Consider the following 25366-nt stretch of genomic DNA (forward strand, 5'->3'; position numbering starts at 1 on the left):
CAGGTTAGAAGAACCCCAGCCCCCATGAACTATGCCTTTGTAGTGTCTTCCTTAGAAGTGCGACCCGGAACCAAGCATGCTCTGGATCAATACCCAGGTTGGTCGTCCTCTCTGTTCTTCAAGAACGGTGTCCCCACCTTTCCTGAGGCCACTGCACCAGCTACACTAGTCATGTCCCAATGTTGCCCCTAGGTGGTCCCAAAAGCTCCTATGTAATTACAGAACCATTCTGTGATGATAAACCAAACATTTGGGAGAACAAAAATAAATGCTAGATATTAAAATGAGGCTCCCTTTATTAAACAAATAAGGCACAAGCACAAATCTGTGTGCTGGATAGCAGCAATGAGGAGGGGCCCCAAAATATAAGCAGATGACGGTTAAAATCAATCAGAAATTTATTTTTCTTATGTAAGTACAAAAAACCTCTTTTCATCAGTGGACCCCACTCATAGGCAACCTGGCCATGGTGCCCGGATGCAGGCAGTATTCAAGATTTTCTTCCAAAGTCACCAGGGTGAAAAGTCATTCTACTTCAAAATCTACATGACCTTTTAAAGTGTACAACTTATAGGACAGTTCTTTTTGGAGTACTGTGGAGGGTGAATCGAAGCTTCCAGTGTAAGTTTATTGTCTGGTGAAAACACCAGAGCCAAAAATTCCACCAAGGCCCTGGAAAGCCTGGAGGCCCCTCTGTCTCATACAGTAATCATCCATGAGATCTCCCAGAGCCTGGGTGAGCATTACGGCCATGATACCTGAGGCAGCACGGACTCTGCCAGGGGGTCCTCAGACCCAAAGTGGAGCTCACTTTGGAAAGTCAGAGCTCATGGCCGTTAGCACCTAAGAGGACGTGGCTGAAAGGCACAGACCAAGAAAGGGTTTCAGAGACCAGGCACATGTTAATTTTAAAACTGGAGCACACATGAGAGTTATAGTTTCACCACCAACAAGCTTATTCTCTCTGAGCTTTTGGATTTGCAACAAATTAATTTTGTGTGTGTGTGTGTGTGTGTGTGTGTGTGTAAGGAGGTGAACTGGGCTTTGATAGATACATGAAATGATGAAAAACCAGGAAAGAGAGCTGGGCGTGGTGGCACGTGCCTGTGGTCCCAGCTCCTTGGGAGGCTTGAAGGATCGCTTGAGCCTAAGAGTTTGAGGCTCCAGTGTGCTATGATCACACCACTGCCCTCTATCCTAGACAACATGGCATAGACCATGTCTTTGAGAAGAGAGAGAGGAGAGAGAGAGAGAGAGAGAGTGAGAGAGAGAGAGAACCCAAAACAAGAAAGATAGATTAAGCAAGGCAACACAAGCATCCTTAGGAACAGAAGGGAGATCTGATGACTGACATTAACCTGTTAATTTATACCATGGCGCTGTACAAAAATAAAAAGATTCTCATAAGATTAACAATTTAAATAAATATTTGATAGAACATTCTTTCTCATTTTTATAGCTCATCTTTAGGGTTGATATTCAGTTCATGCTTCCCTTGCTGTTCTTGATCCAGGATTGCAATCACTTCATCAGCCTGTATTCGCTCCTGCAAAAAAGACAATTTACACATTTCTGTTACAAGCATAATAATCAGTCTCATCAGCAGACGCTTCCCAAACACTTCCTGGCATCCATCTGTACATGGGTTGATGCTAAATCCAGTTAAGCATTGAACACCTCCTCTTCATCCCCAGACGGATGCCTTCTCCTAACATTCCTAGGTCCTAAGCAATTACTTTCTAAGATTTCTCTCCTGCAAGAACTATTGTATGTTCAATTGCTTCCTACCCTTTCTACTTCATGGCCCCATAGCCATCTCCAACTGAGTTCAGTGGTCAAGCTGAATTTACCATTTTCTCCCCCAAGAACCTGCTCTGTTCTTCACATAGGCTCTCTCTCAATAAAGACCAGCATTACTCACCTATTTGCCTTAAAAGCCTGACCATGGTTTCTTGCATCTGATAAGTTACCTGAGCTGAGTTCTATGTTCTATCTGCTGTCTCTGCCCCTTTCTCCTCAATGCCTTAAAAGCCTGACCATGGTTTCTTGCATCTGGTAAGTCACCTGAGCCGAGTTCTACTCCTGTGTTCTGTCTGCTGTCTCTGCCCCTTTCTCCTCAATGCACTATTGTTGCCGTAGTTTAGGTCAGGGTTTCTCAATTTTGGCCTGATTGACATTTTTAGACCAGATAATTATTTGTTGAGGGGTGGGAGGGTGGTGCTGCCCTGTGTACTGCAGGATGCTCAGTGATATCCCTGTCCTCTCTACCTACTACAGGTAGTCAATAATAACCTTCCCCATCAACCCCCAGATATTGCCAAATGTCCACTAGAGGTCACAATTGCTCCTTTTTTTTTCTTTTTTTTCTTTGAGATGGAATTTTGCTCTTGTTGCCCAGGCTGGAGTGCAGTGACACGATCTTGGCTCACTGCAACCTCTGCCTCCTGGGTTCAAGCGATTATCCTGCGTCAGCCTCCCAAGTAGCTGGGATTACAGGCGCCCACCACCATGCCCGGCTGATTTTTTATATTTTTAGGAGAGATGGGTTTTCACCATGTTGGTCAGGCTGGTCTCAAACTCCCGACCTCAGGTGATCCACCCTCCTCGACCTCCCAAAGTGCTGGGATTACAGGAGTGAGCCACCACGCCCGGCCAATCGCTCCCTCTTGAGAGCCACCGTTGTAAGCCCTCATCATCTCTTAATTACTGCCGCAGCCTCCAAATTGCTCTCCCTGTTTCACTACTCACCCTCACATGCTTCTAATGAATCCTACTGGCTTAAATCTGATTATATCTCTTTCCTGCCCACAGTTCTTCAATGGGTCCCTATTGCTTGCAGTTCCAGGTCTACTTTTCTTGGTGTGCTTATAAGAAGTCGCCTTATGCCTGTCTCTTATTCATACCTTGCTCTCTTCTTTAGCTTTATTTTGTCTTCTTTCTCCTCACCTTATATTCCAACTTCTTAACTTACCTCAAGCTCCCTGAATGTAACACTTTCAAAAGAATTCCCTAATCTGATTCATGAATTAAGTGTTTCTCTGGATGTTTCCATTATATTCTACACTTCCTTTTATTCCTCACATTAATCCATCAGCAGGTCCAGTTGGTCTACCTCCAAATTGTATCTCAAACCTTCCATCTCTTTTTACTTTCTCTATTACTCCTCCAGTCTAAGCCCATATGTTAGCTAAAGTAATCTTCTGTATCCTGTAACTCTCCAGGACTGGAGGAGATGTGTGTGTGTGCTGGGGTTGGGGGACTACAATGACTTTCCACTACTTAGAATAAAGTTCACACTTCCTAATACGTCTGTGGAATCTGGCTCCTGCCTCCTCCATGTCCTCTATTCATGCCACTCTTCCTCTTGTCTGCCATATTCCAGATGCTCTGACTTCCTTTGTTTCTTGGCGACTCCAAACATCTTATTGTCTCTGTGCCTTTGCAGCTTGTCCTCTGCCTGGAATACTCTCCTCCAGACATTTATCTTAGTGGACGTCTCCTGTCTTACGTTTCGGCTCACATGCCACTTGTTTGGCGAGGCCTCACGATTTGCCGCTCCGACCCTTTCACTCCAAAATTAGTTGTCTTGTTCCATTTTCCACACATCATTGGTCACTATCCGAAAATCTCTCGATTATTTATTTATTTATTTATTTTACTTTTTGGGGATCTGTTTCCTTCCACTAGAATGTAAGCTGGAGAAGAGCAGGGCATCTTATCTTCTTGGTCACTGCTGTATTTTCAGTGCTCGGAAAAGCCACTGACATTTGGCAAGATTTCTATTTTCTTTGACGAGTAAATGTATAAATGGATGAAGCCTTTCTCTGTCTAAAATGCCTCTCCCTAAAGAAATTGATCTTTTAAAGCTTTTGTTCAAATGTCATCTCCTCAAAGAAGTCTTTTTGGATTGCTTTTTTTATATCTCTCAAACCATGCATTTGCTGCTAAGGATTCTTACCAAACCTTGCCTTGTGATTTAATTAGTTGGGTCCTTGTATTATTTCCCCAATTTGACTTCAAGCTCCTTGAAAATAGGACTTATAGGCCGGACGCGGTGGCTCAGCTTGTAATCCCAGCACTTTGGGAGGCTGAGGTGGGCGGATCACGAGGTCAAGAGATCGAGACCATCCTGGCTAACACGGTGAAACCCCATCTCTACTAAAAATACAAAAAACTAGCCGGGCGTGGTGGCGGCGCCTGTAGTCCCAGCTACTCGGAGGCCGAGGCAGGAGAATGGCGTAAACCAGGGAGGCGGAGCTTGCAGTGAGCCGAGATTGTGCCACCGCACTCCAGCCTGGGTGACAGAGCGAGACTCCGCCTCAGAAAAAAAAAAAAAGAAAATAGGAATGATATCCTACTAGTGTGCATTCCCTATAGGCAGTCTTTAACACAGTGCCTAGGCACAGTAAGTTAAATAAATAACTATTTTATGAGTTGAAAACAAAAGCCCTTTCATCCAAGAGCTTGTAATAAAAAACGTTGACAAAAAGGCAACTAAAAGGACCAAATATACTAAATAACAGAAAACTAAATTGCTGCCATATCTAAGTAAAAAGCCTGAGTACTACTTTACAAATATAAGGAAAACAATCTTTTTTTCTTTTCTTTTTTTGAGACAGAGTCTCACTCTGTTGCCCAGGTTGGAGTGCAGTGGTGCGATCTTGGCTCACAGCAACCTCCACCTCCTGGGTTCAAGCGATTCTCCTGCCTCAGCCTCCCCAGTAGCTGGGATTACAGGCATGTGCTACCACACCTGGCTAATTTTTGTAATTTTAGTAGAGAGGACGGGGTTTCGCCACGTTGGCCAGACTGGTTTAGAACTCCTGACCTCAGGTGATCTGCCCGCCTCAGCCTCCCCCAAGTGCTAGGATTACAGGAGTGAGCCACCGCGCCCGGCCAAGGAAAACAATCCTGATGCTTAACAAATGGACACACACATAAAGCTTTCACATCTGTTGACCACAAAAAATTATTGTAATCCTGTCTCTCATTAAGGGAAAGAAATTCAAGAGCTGGAACCAATATATATGAAGCTTCGAACATCCTTGCATCCTTAAAAGGATGTTGCTAAATACTCCTTGAGAACTGAGACGCTTTAAAGTAATTCATACTAAGCATGAGAATCGGCCAGCTCTAATGACTTCTTCATAGGTAGGCATTTTTTTTGTTTTGTTTTGTTTCCTCAGAGATTCAATTTGAAAAAAGACGTCTAGGCCAGGAACTCCCAAACTCTGCTGCTGCACGTTCGAATCACCTGGGGAGCTTTTAAAACTCCTGAAACACAGATGTTAGTTCGTGAAGCTCAATAGATGCTTTCCACGTGTAGCAAACAATCGTTCACAGCCTGGGATAATTTGGCTGCGGAAAAAGGTCTGCTCATTTCCCACTGTGGCCACTAGATGCCGCTACGGCCTGAAGACTGGAGAGATTTTCTAGTACTTTTCCACCAGAGGAAGGGACATTGGCACTGATGTTTCCTGATCACAAAGGAGCAAAGAGAACTTACTTTGGGTTAGCTTATTTTGAGAGAACAATACTTTGGAAGAGAGAGTTTGGACAGTGAATGATGAAATAGATTAAATGTCTGCTGAATTGAATACTAAAATAGTGAGGTAATTTTTCAATAATTTTATCTTCACTGTCTACCCATTTACGTAGATTCCTTAGTTTAAAAAAAAAAAAAAAAAGATGCTTTGATGGAATGCTGGCATTTTGGAGATGGAAAATACCAGGGTATAAAGTAATGATAGGGGAAGGCAATTGTTTGCTGCCCCTTGAGATTTTCAGGACTCTGTGCTCTGGTCCTTTTGTTAGGGCCATTCTTTCTTTCTTTTTTTTTCTTTTTTTTTTTTTTTGAGACGGAGTCTCGCTCTTGTCATCCAGGCTGGAGTGCAGTGGAGTGATCTCAGTTCACTGCAACCGCAGCCTCCACCTCCTGGGTTCAAGCAATTCTCCTGCCTCAGCCTCCCAAGTAGCTGGGATTACAAGCGTGCGCCACTCAGTCCGGCGAATTTTTGTATTTTTCGTAGAGACGAGGTTTCACCATGTGGCCAGGCTGGTCTCCAACTCCTGACCTCAGGTGATCCACCCACCTTGGCCTCCAAAAGTGCTGGCATTACAGGCGTGAGCCGCCGCGCCCAGCCAGGCCCATTTTTTCTGTGCCTGGTTATCCTCTTCGCTTCTAGGTCTGAGTTTCTAGAAGTCTTCCTTGATTCCCTGCTACAAAGCGTATACTGCTGTCTTCTTACAGCCTATTCACTAGCTGATCTGTCCAAGCTCCTCGTAGTCCAGGACCTAGTTCTGTTCACCCATCTACCCCTACAGCCTACCTAGCAGAGTTTCCCAGGCAGATAATAATAGCTCTTCCGTACAATCAAAGGTCATAATAGGTCTTTTGTAAAATATATGAAAGAATGGCTTAGGGAATGTGGGCAAACACTTTGTGAGCTAGATTTGATGGTGAAAAGTATATGAGAAAAAGGCATTATTTTAAAATAGTTTCTGATGACACTGGATTCAATTCAGAAAACTAAGACGGAAAACTGGATAGAACGCCAGTTTTAAGAATAGAATTTCATAGCTTCATCAATACTTGGGGCTGGAGAAGATTTGGAGGTCATCCATTTAAGCCTCTGCTACGATGTCTTAGATTCCATTTCAGCGTTCCATGCCAAGCAGTTGCCTGGGCTTTGATTGGAGCCATCCAATCAGTGCTTCCAAAGCAGACAATTCTGCCAAACTGTGGTGACTATTTGAAAGTGATTCCTTGGATTGAGCACAAATTTTCCCTCCAGGGCTTCTATCCATTGGTCTTAATTCTTGCCTCTGCAGCTCCACAAGTAAAGACTATGACATCTGCCCATGGGCTTCCAAAACGATGAGATCATGGTCTCCTCCTAGCTAAGTGTCCTCAGCTACTTTGCAATAATAATATTTAAATATTTAATGTAATAATAGTGATAAGTAATAATAATCTTTTAGGTTTCCTTGCCCTCTTTCAAACACATTTCATAAATGATTCAATACTATTTCTTATGATTTGTGAGAAAACAAATCAGTCTTCTGGGTGACCAATAAAAAGTGATTCCTCCCTGATGCCACAGGGTTTGTTTTTGTTTTGAGACAGAGTCTTGCCCTGTTGCCCAGGCTGAAGTGCAGTGGTGTGATCTCGGCTCACTGCAATTTACGCCTCCCAGGTTCAAGTGATTCTCCTGCCTCAGCTTCCCGAGTAACTGGAACTACAGGCACCTGCCACCACATCCAGCTAATTTTGTATTTTTAGTAGAGATGGGGTTTCAGCATGTTGACCAGGCTGGTCTCGAACTCCTGACCTCAAGTGATCCACCTGCCTTGGCCTCCCAAAGTTCTGGGATTACAGGAGTGAGTCACGGCTCCCAGCCTTACAATTTGTTAATAAGCTGAAGAGAGATTAGTGACTATCAAATATCATTGACATAGCTATTTCTACAAACACCTTCACTTATTAAAACATATCTGATTAAGAACTGGCCGGGGCGTGGTGGCTCAAGCCTGTAATCCCAGCACTTTGGGAGGCCGAGGTGGGCGGATCACGAGGTCAGGAGATCGAGACCATCCTGGCTAACACGGTGAAACCCCATCTCTACTAAAAATACAAAAAATCAGCCAGGCATGGTGGCGGGCACCTGTAGTCCCAGCTACTCGGGAGGCTAAGGCAGGAGAATGGCGTGAACCCGGGAGGCGGAGGTTGCAGTGAACCGAGATTGCACCACTGCACTCCAGCCTGGGTGACAGAGCGAGACTCCGTCTCAAAAAAAAAAAAAAAAAAAAAAGAACTACCTTTACCCTCTTCTCTTCCTCAGATGGAGCAATTTAAAGGACTTTTCAGATGAAGCAAGCCTAATTGGCTTTCTGGGTAGATGAGAAACTCACCAATTCTCTATAAAGTGGGTCCAAGGTGAACCACAGAGCCACAGCACACCTCTTTCCCTTGGTGACTGCCTTCACCCCATGAGGGTTCTCTCCTCCAGATGAGAAGCTGATCATGCGCCCACATTTTGGTTTTATAGAAGCCTGAGAAAGAAAGCAAAAATTAGACCTTCAACTGCTGTATCATAAACATTTCCACAACTCCTGCCTCTCTGGTCTATGAGATTATTTGAGTTAAGGACTGAAGCGAAGAATAAAGGAATCCTGCGATTGAAGATGATGTAAATTATCTCAGTTTTCTCACCTGTAAAACAAAGGTAAGCTCAAAATAATATATACCTCAGAAAATAAAAAAAAATTTCAAGTAAAACGTGTAGCAAAGTCCACATACATAGTAATCATTCAATAGATGCTATATGATAGCCTGCAAATTCAAAGAAGGCAAAGTTTTTCTCTCATAATTCATTTCTATGGCTTTCGCACTAGCAAAGCATCTGGATACAACAAGGTAGGTGTCCACTCCATACTTGTGGAATTAACAAACAAACAAACAGAACATCTGCAGTGCTGCCAAAGTTCTGTTATTGATCTAGGTGGGGGTTACATGAGTGTATCTGCTTTCTAATTTTTAAATTGTACATTCATGGTTTATGTGCTTTTCATAATATAAACATTTTTAAAAGTCAAAAGTCATAATTCTGTATGATATTTCCTTTACACTATTGTTTCCCAGTGATCTTTTAGGCATTGTTGGAACATCTCCAGTGGTGAGAACCTGACACCCCTTGGTGGTGTGGCCTATTCACCATCGCCTTTAAGTGTTTTAAGATTGACACAGTCCTTCGCAGCTTATACACTGCTCAGGTGGAGCTGTCTACAGCGTTTAGGTAGAAGAGCGTAGTGAGAGAAAAAGAAATACTGCTGGGCTCACTGAGCCAGGGTAGAACATCAAATAAGCTGCCTCTTCAAGTTGAGTGAGCTTAAGCAGCTGTATATTACAGGTCTTGCTTCTGTGTTTAAAGAAGTGTCTCAGGTGAGTCGGGTCCATTTTGTCTTTCTTGGGAAATACAGAAACTTTATTCATTCCTCTGTATAGCTCAGAAAAATAAAGTAAAACCAAAAAGGCGGCGCTAGCCATTTTACTAGGTGAGAACATGGACTGGTTCTAACTAGCCATTTTCTGAATTGACTTGAGTTGACACATGCCCATAAATCTTTGGTTTCCTTCTGCATAAAATCAGCTGGCGGATTTTCCACTGCTAGCTTCAGGAAGAACATTAGAAACATTGCCTAAAGTCCTTGATCGCTACATAACATAGGTACTCCCGGACTACGTGACTCCATATGGAAGGTCAGAGAAAGCCAGAGGGACAGGTGGGCGCATATGTGTTTATGTATGCACGTGTGTGTGTTTGTGTCTGTGTGAGTCTGCGTGTGTGTGTCTATGTGACTTGTGTGTGAGTGTTAAAGGGAAGAGCAGAAAAAAAGCAGTTTCTCGTTACTCTCATATTCACAATAACTGAAGATTTGTCTTTGCTGGAATTGCTTTTCCTAAACAGCTTTATCAAGGCAACTTTTCTGATGTAAATCTAGAGAGTTCACGAGTTAGTGGTATCCTCAGTATCAATCTGATTCTGTTTTTCTGGAGAAGGAATTTGTACATTTCCACAAGAAACAGCAAAATAAGCGAAATGTAAAACATATGAAGTAAGATAGAAAAGCCACCTGAGTAAGTGGCCTTGGGATGTTTCAATTTCAGGTTTTCTGGGCTGCCCACTCCCTAGTGCTGGTCAGGACTCCCTCAAACACGCGTTTGCCAGTGCTTCTATGTGATTACCAAGTCTTGGTAACATCTTATAAGGCTAAAGAAAATAGTATTTTCTTTCTTCTGGAATTGAAAGTACTTTTAAACATGAATAACTTTGGGAAAGTTTAGGAAAAGATGCTGTGAACTGCATGAGGCAGTTGGAATTGATTACAGGTGTGGATTCACAAGGATCTCTAAAACCCATCTCATCACACAGCATACATCAACTGTTACATGTCAGGTATTTGGAGGAATAAACAAGTTTTAGTGAACCTGCTTCCATGTATGACATTGTTTCTACAGCAAAAATATGTTACGAAGTTTAGATAAATGATTATAAACATACTTTTGTAACACAGTCCCGTTTATACTGAATTTAATTTTTCATGAAACAAATGGAACTCATTAAATTTTATCTTCTTTGAACCTGCATAGAGAAACCAACATCCTTGAATTCCCAGGTCTCAAAAACAAATGCTGCTATTGAAAAGAACCCATGTATCTTCCAAGTACACTAAGCATAATTTAAAATAATCCTTTTGCTTTCCGTCTAACTGATGATTGATTTAGAAAAGCATTTGTGCTGTAATTGTCTTTAATAAAAGAAAAATTTCAGCCACCTTTCAGATAATTATACAACTTCCAGATGTTTCCAAAGTAAAGGACTCAGAAGACTTTGCTTCCTTGTGTGGCCTCAAGTTATGCCATTTCTCTGCTCCATTTGTCCCTCCACAGTCAAAGGGAAACTAAAACAGAAAAATACCCATTTCTTGTTGTTGTTGTTGTTGTTGTTGTTGTTGTTGTTACTGGTACTAGAATAAACTTCCTATGGGGAACGAATAAGAACTGGCTTGCAAAAGAATTTTAGTTATCTACATTATTCCCTAAAATGGCATTGTATGCATTAATATGAAGTATAACTCATTTGAGGAAATAAATGTTCTCAAACAGGAACTTTTAGATTAAAAAATTGTTTAAATCAGTTTTACTTATTTTAGGGGAGGCTAGATTCAGGGTTTTAAAAAATAGCTATAGATTTTAGTTAAAATTGTAGCACTCTAAAAGGAGAATATTATCTGCTTCCACATCTTTAAAAAGCAGAATTCCAGTTAACTTGACATTCAACAGTTAATGAAACAGGCATCCCCTGCTTTAAGCATCAAGCATTTCTAAATACGGCCACTAGATGGAGGAGAAGCGAAGACATCTTTTCAACCACCTGTCTGACTTTCTTTGAAACTGCGAAATGCCAGGATTTTTGTACCTCAGTTTCAGTGTTAGCAGAGACTAGAAATAAAATGCTTCCTATACACAAGCTTTCCCAGAAGTGAAAAATAACTTCTGGATTTTAAACTCCAACACAGATTGTCAGTCCTTATTTAATTGATCAGATTATGGAGCATTAAATTACTCCCATATTAACATTTAAGCTTTTTACCCAAAAAGTGAGGCATCATGACTTTTTAAGATACATTACTGTATGAAGTTACATGAAATATTTTTTCTTAGTTATTACAATGTTTCTAGACAATTTTAACCAGAATCCTTATAGGAATCACCTTTAAACCCAGTAATACATACTTTTTGATATTATCTGCTTATACCACAGTACTGTCATGAATGACATATGTGTGTCATGAATGATACATGTTTCACTAATGAGAAAAGCATGTAAGCTAAGAGGGACAAGCATAAAATTCAAGAAGAGTTTAGAAATAGCTTCTATAATGCCAAAATTTTGAAGTTTATGACATACATGTCCTAACTACTTAGATTTTGTATGGTGGTAAAAGATACCTGGTTATCTATAATCTGCGTACTTCCTCAATTGGACATTTTTTTAAATTATACTTTTAAGTTCTGGGGTACCTGTGCAGAATGTGCGGGTTTGTTACATAGGTATACAGGTGCCATGGTGGTTTGCTGCACCCATCAACCCGTCATCTACATTAGGTATTTCTCCTAATGCTATCCCCCTGACAGGCCCTGGTGTGTGATGTTCCCCTCCGTGTGCCCACATGTTCTCATTGTTCGACTCCCACTTATGGGTGAGAACATGCGGTGTTTGGTTTTCTGTTCCTGTGTTTGTTTGCTGCGAATGATGGTTTCCAGCTTCATCCATGTCCCTGAAAAGGACATGGACTCCATTGCGGGAAGTCAAGAGACCCCGAACGGAGGGACCGGCGTCAAAATCGAGAGAATGAACAAGCCTTCATCGCCATGGTACATTTAAATAAAAAGAAAGGGAGAGATGTTGGGGGAAGTCAGGGACCCCAAACGGGGAGGGACCAGCTGAAGCCGTGGCAGAAGAACAAAAATTGTGAAGATTTCATGGACATTTATTAGTTCCCCAAATTAATACTTTTATAATTTCTTATGCCTATCTTTACTGTAATCTCAGAACATAAACTGTGAAGATTTCATGGACACTTATCACTTCCCCAGTCGATACCCTTGTGTTTTCCTATGCCTGTCTTTACTTTAATCTCTTAATCCTGTCATCTTCTTCATAAACTGAGGAGGATGAATGTAGCCTCAGGACTGTGTAATTGTGTCAACTGCACAAATTGTTTGTAGAGCATGTGTGTTTGAACAATATGAAATCTGGGCATCTTAAAAAAAAGAACAGGATAACAGTGATGTTCAGGGAACAAGAGAGGTAACTTTGAACTGGCCGCCGGTGAGCAGGATGGAACAGAGCTATATTCCTCCTCTTTCAAAAGCAAATAGGAGAAATATCACTGAATTCCTTTTCTCAGCAAGGAACACCCCTGAGAAAGAGAATGCGCCCTGAGGGTAGGCCTATAAATGGCCCCTTTAGAAGGTGTGCCGTCTTTTATGGTCGAAGCCAAAGGAATGAAATAAGCCCCGGTCTCCGGTAGCACTCCCAGGCTTATTAGGACGAGGAAAATTCCCGCCTAATAAATTGTGGTCAGACAGGTTGTCTGCTCTCAAACCCTGTTTTCTGATACGATGTTATCAATGACAATGCGTGCCCGAAACTTCATTAGCAATTTTAATTTCACCTCATCCGGTGGTCCTGTGATCTCGCCCTGCCTCCATTTGCTTTGTGATATTTTATTACCTTGTGAAGTATGTGATCTCTGTGACCCACACCCTATTCGTGCACTCCCTCCCTCCCCTTTTGAAAATCACTTAGAAAAACTTGCTGGTTTTACGGCTTGGGGAACATCATGGATCCTGCCAACATATGATGTCTCCCCTGGACACCCAGCTTTAAATTTCTCTCTCTTGCGCTCTTTCCCTTTATTTCTCAACTCAGCCGAGACACAGGAAATAGTAAAGAACCCACGTTAAACATTGGGAGTGGGTTGTCCTGATAGAACTCATCCTTTTTTATGGCTGTGTAGTATTCCTTGGTGTATATGTGCCACATTTTCTTTATCTAGTCTATCATTGATGAGCATTTGGGTTGGTTCCAAGTCTTTGCTATTGTGAACTGTGCTGCAATAAACATCCATGTGCATGTGTCTTTATAGTAGAATGATTTATAACCCTTTGGGTATATACCCAGTAATGGGATTGCTGGGTCAAATGGTATTTCTGGTTCTAGATCCTTGAGGAATCGCCACACTGTCTTCCACAACGGTTGAACTAATTTACACTTCCACCAACAGTGGAAAAGCATTCCTATTTCTCCACATCCTCTCCAGCATCTGTTGTTTCCTGCCTTTTAATGATCGCAATTCTAACTGGTGTGAGATGGTATCTCATTGTGGTTTTGATTTGCATTTCTCTAATGACCAGTGATGATGAGCTTTTTTTCATATGTTTGTTGGCCACATAAATGTCTTCTTTTGAGAAGTGTCTGTTCATATCCTTCTCCCAGTTTTTGATGGGGTTGTTTGCTTTTTTCTTGTAAATTTGTTTAAGTTCTTTGTAGATTCTGGATATTAGCCCTTTGTCAGATGGATAGATTGCAAAAATTTTAAAACAGAAAACTGGGCTATATTCTTCAGGTTCTGGAGGGTTTTTGACCATTCCATGGACCCTACTGAGGTATGGTAGTGAGAAGTAAACTTTTGGCTTTACTAGCATTTTCTTTCAGGGTCTTTAAGTCCCGGTCCACCAAAACTACTTCCTTGTGCTCCTTCCACCAGTCATAATCTGTCACCATGGCGATAGTTGCATACAAATTCCAGCCTCCCTAGCCAGGGCCACCTCTGGAACTGTAGGCATGTTGATAGCATCCATCCCCAGGTGCAGAACACGAAGCTTTCTGCCCAAGAGCTAAAACGAAGTCCCTCAGTTGTGACCATTGTCCCCTTTGAATGGCACCAGAGTCCTAGCTTCTTAGCCGTCTCTATAAGAACCTCTCTCATTTGAGGGCAAAATGGCTTGGCTATTGGAATATGGCACAGTCCTCTGGCACAAGAATGACTTCCATCATAGAAGGACTGAGGTCTCAAAGAGGTCCTGTCAATGAACTGATCAATTATGACAATATCACCAGGTTGAATCTCCTCCCTCAAGAAGCCACAAGCTGTGGTCCCTATGACATGAGTACAGCCCTCTTCCTTCAAAGCCCAGATGTTCGCCTGGTAGCTGACCTTGGAAGGCATGATGGTGTGCTGCCTCCCATGCCTTGCAAGGAGGACACAATCAACATTTTTTTATCTTCCCCAAAATTAAGGCATCAGATGGCTTGCCAAACGAAGTATCCACATATTTTTCAGTTCTTCCTTCTAAAATGTCTGGATCATCCAGGCCTGTTCCACCAATTATTACAATCTTCATGGCAATGGTGGTGGTGCTTGAGGCCGTGTCTGCATGGGAAAGGAAGCTGCAGTGGGTGAGCACTCGGGACTAAGGGAACGAAGTGGGCTAAAGAGCGGCAGCTGTTGAAAATATGTTTTTCTACCATTGTGTATGCTCTTTGGCTTACAGACCAAAGGATGCTAACTATATGGTCTTTAAGTAGGCTTCTTTCCAAAGGCACGGGTTTGCTTAGGAAGATGGTGGTTAAATTGAACTTTTGATTTACTCTTTATTTACATATTTTGTGTGTGTGTGTGTGTACATCAATTTTCAGGTATAGGTTTATTACATACAGTCACAATCATATATCTCTCTATGCATATATATATGCGTGTGTGTGTGTGTGTATATATATATATATATGGCCATGTCTGCATGGGAAAGGAAGCTGCAGTGGGCATATATATATACACACACACACATACCTGTATGTATAGGTATATATACACATGCATACATACACACATATATGATAATTTTTGTAACTAGATATTTGAAGGCCAATGTTCAGTCCAAGTATGTAGAACACCAGGTTACTTGAAAGACACCTTGTAGAATCATTTGACTTATTCTAGACTTGGGTGACTTAGGAACTGATGTTCTTATGTTTCCATCAGATTACTTGACAAATAATTAGAAGATCTAGGTTTTGGTTCCAAGTCTAACACTAACTGGCTATACAATCATGATAAAATGCTTAATATCTCAATTCTTTAATTTACTCATCTTCACAACGTACTAGATTTTTATGGCTACTTCTAACAGTTTATGATCTATACATTTACTGAGACTCTCTTAACCTCTTGAAATCTTGAGCTACAGAAGTATTTGAAATCCAACAGTCTGTAAGTCCTTAGAAAAATGGCAATACTGAGCTAAAAAATACTAAATAAGTATGCAAGAATACGTTTACTTACAGTCACAGTCTTAGCATCCATCTCGGTGAATATGAATTCTCCTCCTTCAAAGTCATCATTCATGTATAGGAGAGCACTAGAAGAACGAAGAGAAAACCATTTGTCTTATTATATGCTTATGATAGCATGGTCATAGAATACTGAAGACTGGTGATGTACTGTCCAGCCTCCATTAGTAAGTTTCCTTTGAACTAGACATTGATATAATTGGCCCTCCAAACTCTTAAAGAGAAGATCAGATAGAATTTGGGTTATACCTCTGAAGAGGTTACTTATTCCACCTTTATTAAAATTGTAATCATATTTCAAAGCTTGTCTCATATTTCACTTCCTCCACAGAAAACCTAACTAGTTTTAATTTAATCTAGCCCTCTGAACCTGCCCACCTATTTACAACTCTTCTTCCCTATATAACTCTAAAGGATGTTTTCTTTGTTTGTTTGTTTTGTTCTTCTTGTTGTTGTTGTTTTTCTCCTTAACTTGCTGGAGAATTCCTTGTGGCCCAGCCACGCCTTGCAGATAGCGGGCACTTAATAAATGTTTTGGAATAGAGTACAGTGTAGTCTAAATGATGAACACATGGTGATTATAACTCCTGATTCCTTACACACTGAAATATCTCTCAGTAGGTTAGGACATTCTTTTCTCCTGAGTTTCTAGTGTCTTATTTATAAAATGCGGACATCGTTCTTCTTGGGTGTGAATAGATACGTGATGTGATAAAGTCCTTATGTAGGCCAAGACTCCATGCCCTTGTATTCTGACGGAAATACACATACCACAAGGAATATGTTCCAGGGAGAACAGGAATTAAACTTAAAAAAAAAACATAAAATTTACTTTTCATATTAAAACAAAATGGACATTTTGTGAAATGGGATGCAAAATGTGCACAATTTTTAAGATAAAAGTGAGATGATAATGCCACTTATTGGTTACGGCAGCTGCTTCAGAAGATTATTTGAGAATTTCTGCCTCGGAGAAAGGAACACGACATCAAGCAAAACAGAGCACCTTTCCAGTTTTCATTGTTTGAAAACTGTTAGGTAAAAGCTTTGTTTTGAAGCAGGTTCTAGCTATACCTATAGTCTCGAAATGTGTAAGCAGGAGGCTCTTTCCAGCATTCGTTGGCCTCTGGATCCAACAAACAGTTGTCAGCGTGGATGGGATGACTGAGGTCATTTCTTCTATCCTGCTGACCTGCCAGAAAAGGGAATAGGGAAGAACAAGAAATGAAGTGCAGCAACTTCCACCAAAGTGACTGACAATCTGTCTTCTCCCAGTCCTGATGACCTTTGCAAATGGGGGGAGGCAGACAACAGGAAAGAACAGATAAAAGAACAGTGGACAAGTAGTTGAGTCTCTGGTCTGGTTCTGGTGTGAAGTGGATGTGAAACCTTGAGCATGTCACACCTGTCTTTTCAGCTATAAAAGTTATTTCTGATATAAACATACATAAACAAATTCCATGCATTTCATGGGTTGTACCTCATGTAGGGCAGCAAAACAATGGGGAGGAAGTGAAAAATTTTAAAAAAAAAAAAAAAAAAAAAAGATTTAATTCAGCTAAAACTTCCCAAGTGTAAAAGTCTACTCCTGTGACATCATTCTCCTCCCGCCGCCCCATTCAGGGGGGCATAAGACATAGAGGAGAAATAATGATGAGCAGGGACTGAGGAGGTCTCTGTCTTTTTAAGATTATTTCTTGCAATCATCCCTTCATCTTCTATGCTTCCACTTAATGCTGGTAGACATCATGGTGACTGTGATTTCCATGTTCCTGATTCCTCAAAATGGCAAACCTACAGCAGAAGAGCATTTTTCTTTTTTTCAAGACTTCAGCAATTGGGGAAAATTGATTTGGAAGGGAAAATGTTCAGAATGAGGGTTTTCTGGAACTTCAGAAAACCAAAATGAAGAAAAAGAGAGAAGCAAAATGAGAGTTCATAAGCTACTTTTGCTTTAGAAATCTAGAATTCATCTAAAATATTAATCTACCATGCTGTAGAGCTTGGTTTCACCTTGTTTCATTTCCCAATGTATTGTGGGTAAAAGGGAACCATTTCAGACTGGAGTCTCACCAGACAGGGCTGTTCGGCAGACCATGTGTGTATAGGAAAAATACAGAGTTGAGTTCAGCATAAAATAAGATTCTACAATCCTTCGAGCCTTTTCACTGATGTCATAAAACAGACGAGCGCTCTTCAGTGGGACTCGACCTTCGTAACCAGACTAAAAAAAAAAAAGAACATGAGAAACAAATGCGTTCATTGGAGGATGTAAGAAAAACAGGCACTACATTGCATTGAGCCAACATAGAATTATCATGTCTGCATTGACTAATGAGAAGACTACTACATGTTTGTGGATTTCAGTTAGGACATTGTGCCATTGGAATACACTTCCCAATAGCAGATGGAAAGCTAAAAGCTGCTTGGTTCCTCTTCTCTTCTATTATAATATGTTCTACTGTCCTCTCTAACAACCCTTCCTGCAGTAGAGAATAATTACTTGTTTGAATATGTTTTCACTTTTAGATCATGATCTTACAAAGAAGGCTTGTATATTTTTTGTCAGGAAATCTAAAGTTTGATAAGTTGATGGCTGAATGGAGGAATGATTAAATACAATGAAGGTTCCATTTCACACTTGCTTTCTTCAACTGTTCTGATAGGTACATATTTGAAACTTTTTTCTTTCCTGTATCTGCCATTTACAGAAGCCTTAGGCTGACACTAAGGAATTCAAACCAAAAGAAGTTAAGACTTTACTTTGAGTGCTTTCAGGACAGTTGCACCTTCAAACTTTTCATTGGGTGTATGGGGTGAAGTTTTTCCTCTGTATCCATCACCAACAAGCATGATTCCCTGGAAGCAAATACAAGAAGATACTTCATCAATGATAACTATGAATTCATTGGGTCATTTTCTGCTTTGGTTGCCAGAAAGCTGAGAACTCTAGTCAATGCTAAGAACCATCTCCATTTTATTCCAAGATGCTGGTAACTATTTCTTTTAATTAAAAGAGACATCTTTATTTAATCTTCATTCTACATTTTTATTATCAAATACTATCACCTTTTATGGAAATAAAAAGAATGTAAATTACTGATATATTGGCTAATTCTTAATTAAAATAAAAGGATTTATCCAGCAACTTTATATGATGGGCAAGGACCTTGCTAGATGGCTGTTGGCCTAGGAAATATGCCAGTAGCTATTCCAGATCCCACCTGGGAGAACTAAAATAATCCCAACCCGAAGGCTATAAAAGTTCCTCAAAAATAATTTATGTCTTTCTCCGAAAGAAAGCAATATCTCAGGGCTTTTTCCTCGGCTCCAGATGAGACCAGGACCAAAGCAGTTCCAGCTTCTTGGCAGACCAGTGCAGTGAGCTCCCCTCCTTCTCCCGGTCCTCACAGTGGCCACACTGTGGAGCTCCCGGCACTGTTCTTCCGACAGGACGTTATCCAGGAGAACCCGCTGAGTCCCATTCAGCTGCTCTGAGTTGTAGACGAATGTGATGTTTTCATAGAGCAGAGGACCACCTAAAGGAACAGAGCACATTGTCTTCCCTGTTACCTCTGTCCCCAGAAAGGAAGCACAGAATACCAAATAGCTTTCAATGTGCAATTCGAGTGAGTTCGTTTCCTCATGAATATTTAGAAATGCAAAGACAAATTGTGAATTAGGGAGCTTGATAAACACAATATAGATTCAGGAGAAAGGCAGATGTCTATCAGGTTTCCTCATAATGTCATAATAAGATTACATGTGTACATTATTTGGGGAGAGATAGAACTATTTTTGCGTTTGTTTCTAATGCTGATCCCAAAAAGTCAACTGGGCATCTCATGGGACTCTCTTCTAAGAAAGCCCACCCTTGTTCACAGTCCCTCATTCATACCTCTGTCGCAACACCATAGAGTGCATGTTTGGGTCCCCAGGTATAACATGCACACCTCAGTTTCACTGGTGTCTAGAGCAACACCTTCACCAGGTAATTCGGGTAGTCACACCCAAGTCAGGAGTCACTTGACTCCTCCTCAGTCTTCTTCCCACCACATAACTGACCCTAGGTTGTCTTGCTTTTGGAGTGTTTTTCTCTGTTCTCTAGGCAAAATCTTCACGTTTCTATTTCCGCACAGGAGGGTTTCCTTTAGGCACCTACTCTCTTCCCAGAGAGAGACCACAAGTTTATAACATTAGCTCCAGATAGGTTCTTCAGAGGGTGATGCTTTTGGATCACATTTTAGGTTGTGAAATTACAAAATCCAGACCTGACAAAGTCCTTCTCTCATAGAGTAGGACTGAAGGACAAAGCCTGTGATAGAGAGGAAATCTCCTGATGTAGCATAGTGCAGACATTTTGAACCAGAAAATCGAACAGAAAAGAAAACACTGCTTCTAACCATTTAGCATACTCCCAAGGGGCCTGATGCGTGCTTGTCCATAGCAACAGCTCAAGATAAGGACAGCAGGGGTAGGGAAGGCACAACTCCCTGCCACCCCAGGTCTAGCAAAGGTCACCAACACGTTGGCCTAAAACACTTCTGTTGGAGGAAGAAGAGACAATTGAAATTGATGTCTACTTTATCTCTATAAAACAGATTAGTCAGCCTAGGGAAGAGCACGAGCTAAATGTTTATTAGTCTAGCTAGGATAAAAGACTCACTACAGCTCATGATTAATGGAATATTAAAAGAATGAGGCAGTGTTTCTCAATCTGGAGTAATGTTCATTTATCTGTTAAAGCAAAAGTTCCCTAAGGAGCTCCAGTGCTGACAAATTATTTTTACTCTAATTTTACTTCTATATACGCAATCATAAAACTATGTACGCATTATTTATTTTAGTAGTTTCATACAGTACCCAAACCAATTTACAAGACTAAATAAAAGCAAGACCATAAAATGGACTAAATTCCAATCAATAAATGAAATGGTTAATGTTATTTTTCTGAAAATAAAAAGCTACTTTCCACATGAATATTCTACTCACTGATCTGGTCTGGGTTCTTTTGAGCCAGGATTCCTTATAGTACTGTTGGTGTGTAATTACTATTCTACCACAACGTTTCTCTAGTTAAACTACTACACAATCTTAATGTACCATGATTAATTTTGGCCTTTGTATCAGTCCATTTTCTTGCTGCTAATAAAGACACACCCAAGAGTGGGTAATTAGAAAGAAAAAGAGGTTTAATGGACTCACAGTTCCACATCTGGGGAGACCTCACAATCATAGCGGAAGGCAAAGAAGGAGAAAGTCATGTCTCACATGGTGGCAGGCAAGAGAGCTTGTGCAGGGAAACTCCCATTTATAAAACTTTCAGATCTGGTGAGACTTATTCACTACCAGGAGAACAAATCACCCCCATGATTCAATTATCTCCACCTGGCCCTGCACTTGCCCTGTGGGGATTATTACAATTCAAGGTGAGATTTGGGTGGGGACACAGCCAAACCATATCAGCTTTCACCTGAGCCTAGTACATTATTTATAAGTTCATTGTATTTCATTTATTTCTAGTCTTTAATCACTGAAGTGTTATTAATTGGTGTCAATATGACCATGACTGTGCCCACTGAACTATGGAATCCCATGATACCACCTGACTAGAAGTTGATCCCTTACATAACCCCTAATTGCTTCTCTTAATTTTTGAAAATTGTGATCAAAATTTATAAATATGGAATTTTTGGAACCCGAGAATATATCCATAAGCCCCCTCTTTCAGTATCATATCTTTTAGTTGAATAGAAAAATATGCTTTGCTACAATTCACTATTTCTCAAATTTTGTTTCATTGAAAGTTCTGGGAAAGTACTGGGTTAAATAAAATATAAGAGGACGTCTCAGAACTTTTAATATGTGAACAGCCTTATTAATGTCCTAAACAGTGATATAATATGCAGCAGTTTTTAGCCTTAATTGAATACAACGCTCTCCCTCCCTGACTCCCCAACTTCCTTCCTGTAGCAGAGACTTTACGATGGACTGCAATGATCGTTGCCTCCCGACATTCATACAGCTGTGCAATTTGCTTCCCACAAGTGCAAGTGGAACCTGGAACTTACTTCTAAGCAGAATATGACAAAAGTGATTAGGTGTCATTTCTGTGACTGTGTTACATAAGATTGCAACTTCTATCTTGCTAATAGACTCAGTCTCTTGCCTTCTCCGCTGGCAGGCTGTGAAGCAAGTGGTCATAATGGAGAGGATCACATGGCAAGAAATAGAGGCATCCTCCAGCCAACAACCAACTAGGAACTAAAAGGCCATAGTCCAACAACTTTTTAGGAACTGAATTCTGTTATCTAACTTGGAAGAAGATCCTTCCCAGTCAAGCCTCAGAAGAGACCTCAGCCCTGGTCAACAGCTTGACTGAAACCGGTGAGAGAGCCTGCAGCCAAGGACACAGTTACATTCTCTGCAGACTCTTACCCCACAGAAACTATGAGATAATAAATGGATATTTTCTTTTTTTTTTTTTTTTTTTTTGAGACGGAGTCTCGCTCTGTCGCCCAGGCTGGAGTGCAGTGGCCAGATCTCAGCTCACTGCAAGCTCCGCCTCCCGGGTTCACGCCATTCTCCTGCCTCAGCCTCCCGAGTAGCTGGGACTACAGGCGCCCGCCGCCTCGCCCGGCTAGTTTTTTGTATTTTTTAGTAGAGACGGGGTTTCACTGTGTTAGCCAGGATGGTCTCGATCTCCTGACCTCGTGATCCGCCCGTCTCAGCCTCCCAAAGTGCTGGGATTACAGGCTTGAGCCACCGCGCCCGGCCTATAAATGGATATTTTCATAAGCTGCTATATTTTTATTTTTTTCACAACAATAAAAAAGTAGTCCTTAAAAAATTTATTTGACAAGGTCTCACTGTCACTCAGGCTGGAGTGCAGTGGCACCATCATCATGGCTCACTGCAGCCTTGACCTCCTGTCCTCAAGTAATCCTCCCACCTCAGACTCCCAAGTAGCTGGAACTGCAGGCATACGCCACCATGCCTAGTTTTTTGTGTTTTTTTTTGTTTATTTGTTTGTTTTTGTTTTGTTTTCTTTTGTTTTGTTTTCAGGGTCTTGTTATGTTGCCCAAGCTGGTCTCCAACTCCTGGACTCAAGCCATCCTCCCTCCTCAGCCTCCCAAAGTGCTGGGATTAGAGGCATGAGCCACCACGCCCAGCCAAGTAGTCTTTTAAAAATCCCCCCAAAACATCTTAGCATGGAAGGCAATTTGGAAAAGGCTGCTCTAATCTATGTAGCTGATTAAGATTTGTAGTCAAATTGAGATAGGCCTTCCCTCGAATATTTGGAAAAGTGAACTGTATATTCCATTCCAATTTAGAAATATAAAAAGAAATGTTCCTTCAACAAGAAAGATGAGATACTTGTAGATTCACTGAAAAGCATTTGCTAATATAAAACTAAAATATAAATGAAAGACAGATGAGAGCTCTAGTGAATTAAGTTGGTTTATACTTTGCCAAGTTTTTCTCTTTTTCTACATTGAAGGTGTATTATTTTAAACATAATTAGCTTATTTTCAAAATATGATTTTGAAAGTTAGCAAAACTAAAATATTTAGGAAAATGTCTATCAGTCTTAAGCTCCATTATAAGTATATATTATCATTACTATCATTATTGTTGAATTAACAGGCTACACTTGGAATACTGTAATAAGTTCTGACTGAGACACCTTAATAAGCATAGAGCCTTAAGAGAAGGCTACTGGGAAATAGACAATTCTCCTAGCATTTCATAAGTAACATGCAAAGATCAAGTGAAGGAAGAATGCAACATGGAGTCTTAAATATCTGAATTTTGGGTTCCAGGAGAATCTGCATTAGAAATCTGCCTTTCATGTAGCTAACGTAATCATTAATATTAGTAAGTATAGAATTTTACACAGATATTTCCCACATGTACATTTAACAAAAATGACCCCCTACCCATCCACTAACCAAAAGGAAAAAAAAGATAAATGAAACCCTATCATTCAACAGACAAGTCAACCAGCCTACATATGACTAGTAGCACACCAGAGGAAAACATGAAAATAAAAATTAAAATGTAGGCCAATAAATTGTGGTTTCTGGGGCCTGATTTGATGGCTTCAGCCAATTCTTAACCACAGTCCAAGAAGATTTAGTCAAACAACTTAATTCTTCTCTCATTCATAAAGTATGTGCCTGGCTCTGACTCTCTGGTTGCAACAAAAAGGGATCATCTAAGAAAGTACTCCCTTGTACTCCCTGTCTGGCTCATGGCAAGAAGAATCACTTTATCAGAAATTCGATAGTGTCATACAAAGCATGATGGGATAGGCAGGCTAACAAGCCCTTATATGAATTCAGCCTTTCACAGTCTAACAACAACAAAAAAAAGGGCCAGACACGGTGGTTCACACCTGTAATCCTAGCACTTTGAGAGGCTGAGGCGGGCAGATTGCCTAAGCTCAGGAGTTCGAGACCAGCCTGGGCAACACAGTGAAACCCTATCTCTACTAAAATACAAAAAAAATTTGCCAGGCATGGTGGTACGTGCCTATAATCCCAGCTACTCAGGAGGCTGAGGCAGGAGAATCACTTTGACCCGGGATGCGGAGGTTGCAGTGAGCCAAGATCACCCCACTGCACTCCAGCTTGGGCAACAGAGCGAGGCTCTGACTCTTAAATAAATAAATAAATAAATAAAGAACTTTTTATGTTCACCATCTTAAAACAGTTACTATCCTTCTTTCATAGATAAAAATCACAGGGCCCGGAGAAATAGAGTCACTAGATCTTCATCACCGTGGATCATATCAGACTAAGATAATCCCAGAAACTAAGTTTCCCGATTCCAGGTTTATTCAACATTGTTTCTACTATCCCTCTACTGACTCTGGAATCATATCCATCACAACCTTTAAAAATCTGGTGGGTGGGCTGAGCATGGTGGCTCAGGTCTGTAATCCCAGCACTTTGAAAGCCCGAGCCAGGTGAATCAACTGTGGTCGGGAGTTCGAGACCAGCCTGATCAAGATGGTGAAACCCCGTCTCTACTTAAAAAATAAAAATAAAAAAATTAGCCGGGCATGGTGGCATGCACCTGTAATCCCAGCTACTCGGGAGGCTGAGACAGGAGAATCACTTGAACCCAGCAGGCAGAGGTTGCAGTGAGCTGAGATCACGTCACTGTACTCCAGTCTGAGTGACAGAGTGAGACTCTGTCTCAGAAACATAAAATAAAATAAAATAAATCCGGTGAGTGAAAGGAGAACGGACAAGTGACAGCAATGTTTTTTAGTGACTTACCATATCACGCATGTTACACGGACTGAAACCACTGTGGGATGTAAGTAGCCCTGAGTCACCCCATCTTAATGCTTAGGAACTGTCCAGTAGGAATAATACTAAATACTAAACACTATTAGGCATCCAGAGTAGATGACAATATCTTTGGGGAAGATGAGAAAAGCTGAAGTATACTTTATTCTGCGACACATACCTCCCTGACATCCCATTTTAGTGAAATTAAGATATGAAAATGTTGCTGGGCGCGGTGGCTCATGCCTGTAATCCCAGCACTTCGGGAGGCTGAGGCGGGAGGATCATGAGGTCATGAGTTTGAGACCAGCCTGGCCAATATGGTGAAACCTTGTCTCTACTAAAAACACAAAAATTAGTCCAGTGTGGTGGCCCACGCTTGTAGTCCCAGCTACTCAGGAGGCTGAGGCAGAAGAATTGCTTCAACCCTGGAGGCAGACATTGCACTGAGCCAAGATCATGCCACTGTACTCCAGCCTGGGGGACAGAGCAAGACTCCATCTCAAAAAAAAAAAGATATGAAAGTGTTTTCTGGTTGGAAACTTTGTCTCTATCTGCAATTGTTCTTAATTTAGATCCTAATTAGGTATCTGATGACTGGACAACAGGCTTTTTAGTGGTGATATAATAAGAAATATGCTGGTCTTT

The 25366-nt window shown here is 41.0% G+C and overlaps 1 protein-coding gene and 1 pseudogene across 1 annotated transcript in view; both read right to left on the bottom strand.

Moving 5' to 3' along the window:
- Positions 1-278: 278 nt before the first annotated feature.
- The window catches only part of P3H2 (prolyl 3-hydroxylase 2), a 167107-nt gene continuing 142019 nt past the window's right edge, over positions 279-25366 (bottom strand). Inside the window, exons 9-15 of the mRNA XM_003895270.4 lie at positions 18831-18958; positions 18183-18278; positions 17493-17643; positions 16494-16611; positions 15412-15487; positions 7912-8052; positions 279-1546 (exon numbers count right to left, since the gene is read on the bottom strand). Coding sequence (XP_003895319.1) covers positions 1454-1546; positions 7912-8052; positions 15412-15487; positions 16494-16611; positions 17493-17643; positions 18183-18278; positions 18831-18958 — 803 coding nt within the window. The 3' untranslated portion in view covers positions 279-1453. The remainder of the gene's footprint in view (positions 1547-7911; positions 8053-15411; positions 15488-16493; positions 16612-17492; positions 17644-18182; positions 18279-18830; positions 18959-25366) is intronic.
- Positions 13605-15405, bottom strand: LOC103882474 (annotated as a pseudogene).

This window comes from Papio anubis, chromosome 2 (genome assembly GCF_008728515.1).
Source record: "Papio anubis isolate 15944 chromosome 2, Panubis1.0, whole genome shotgun sequence".
NCBI lineage: Eukaryota > Metazoa > Chordata > Mammalia > Primates > Cercopithecidae > Papio > Papio anubis.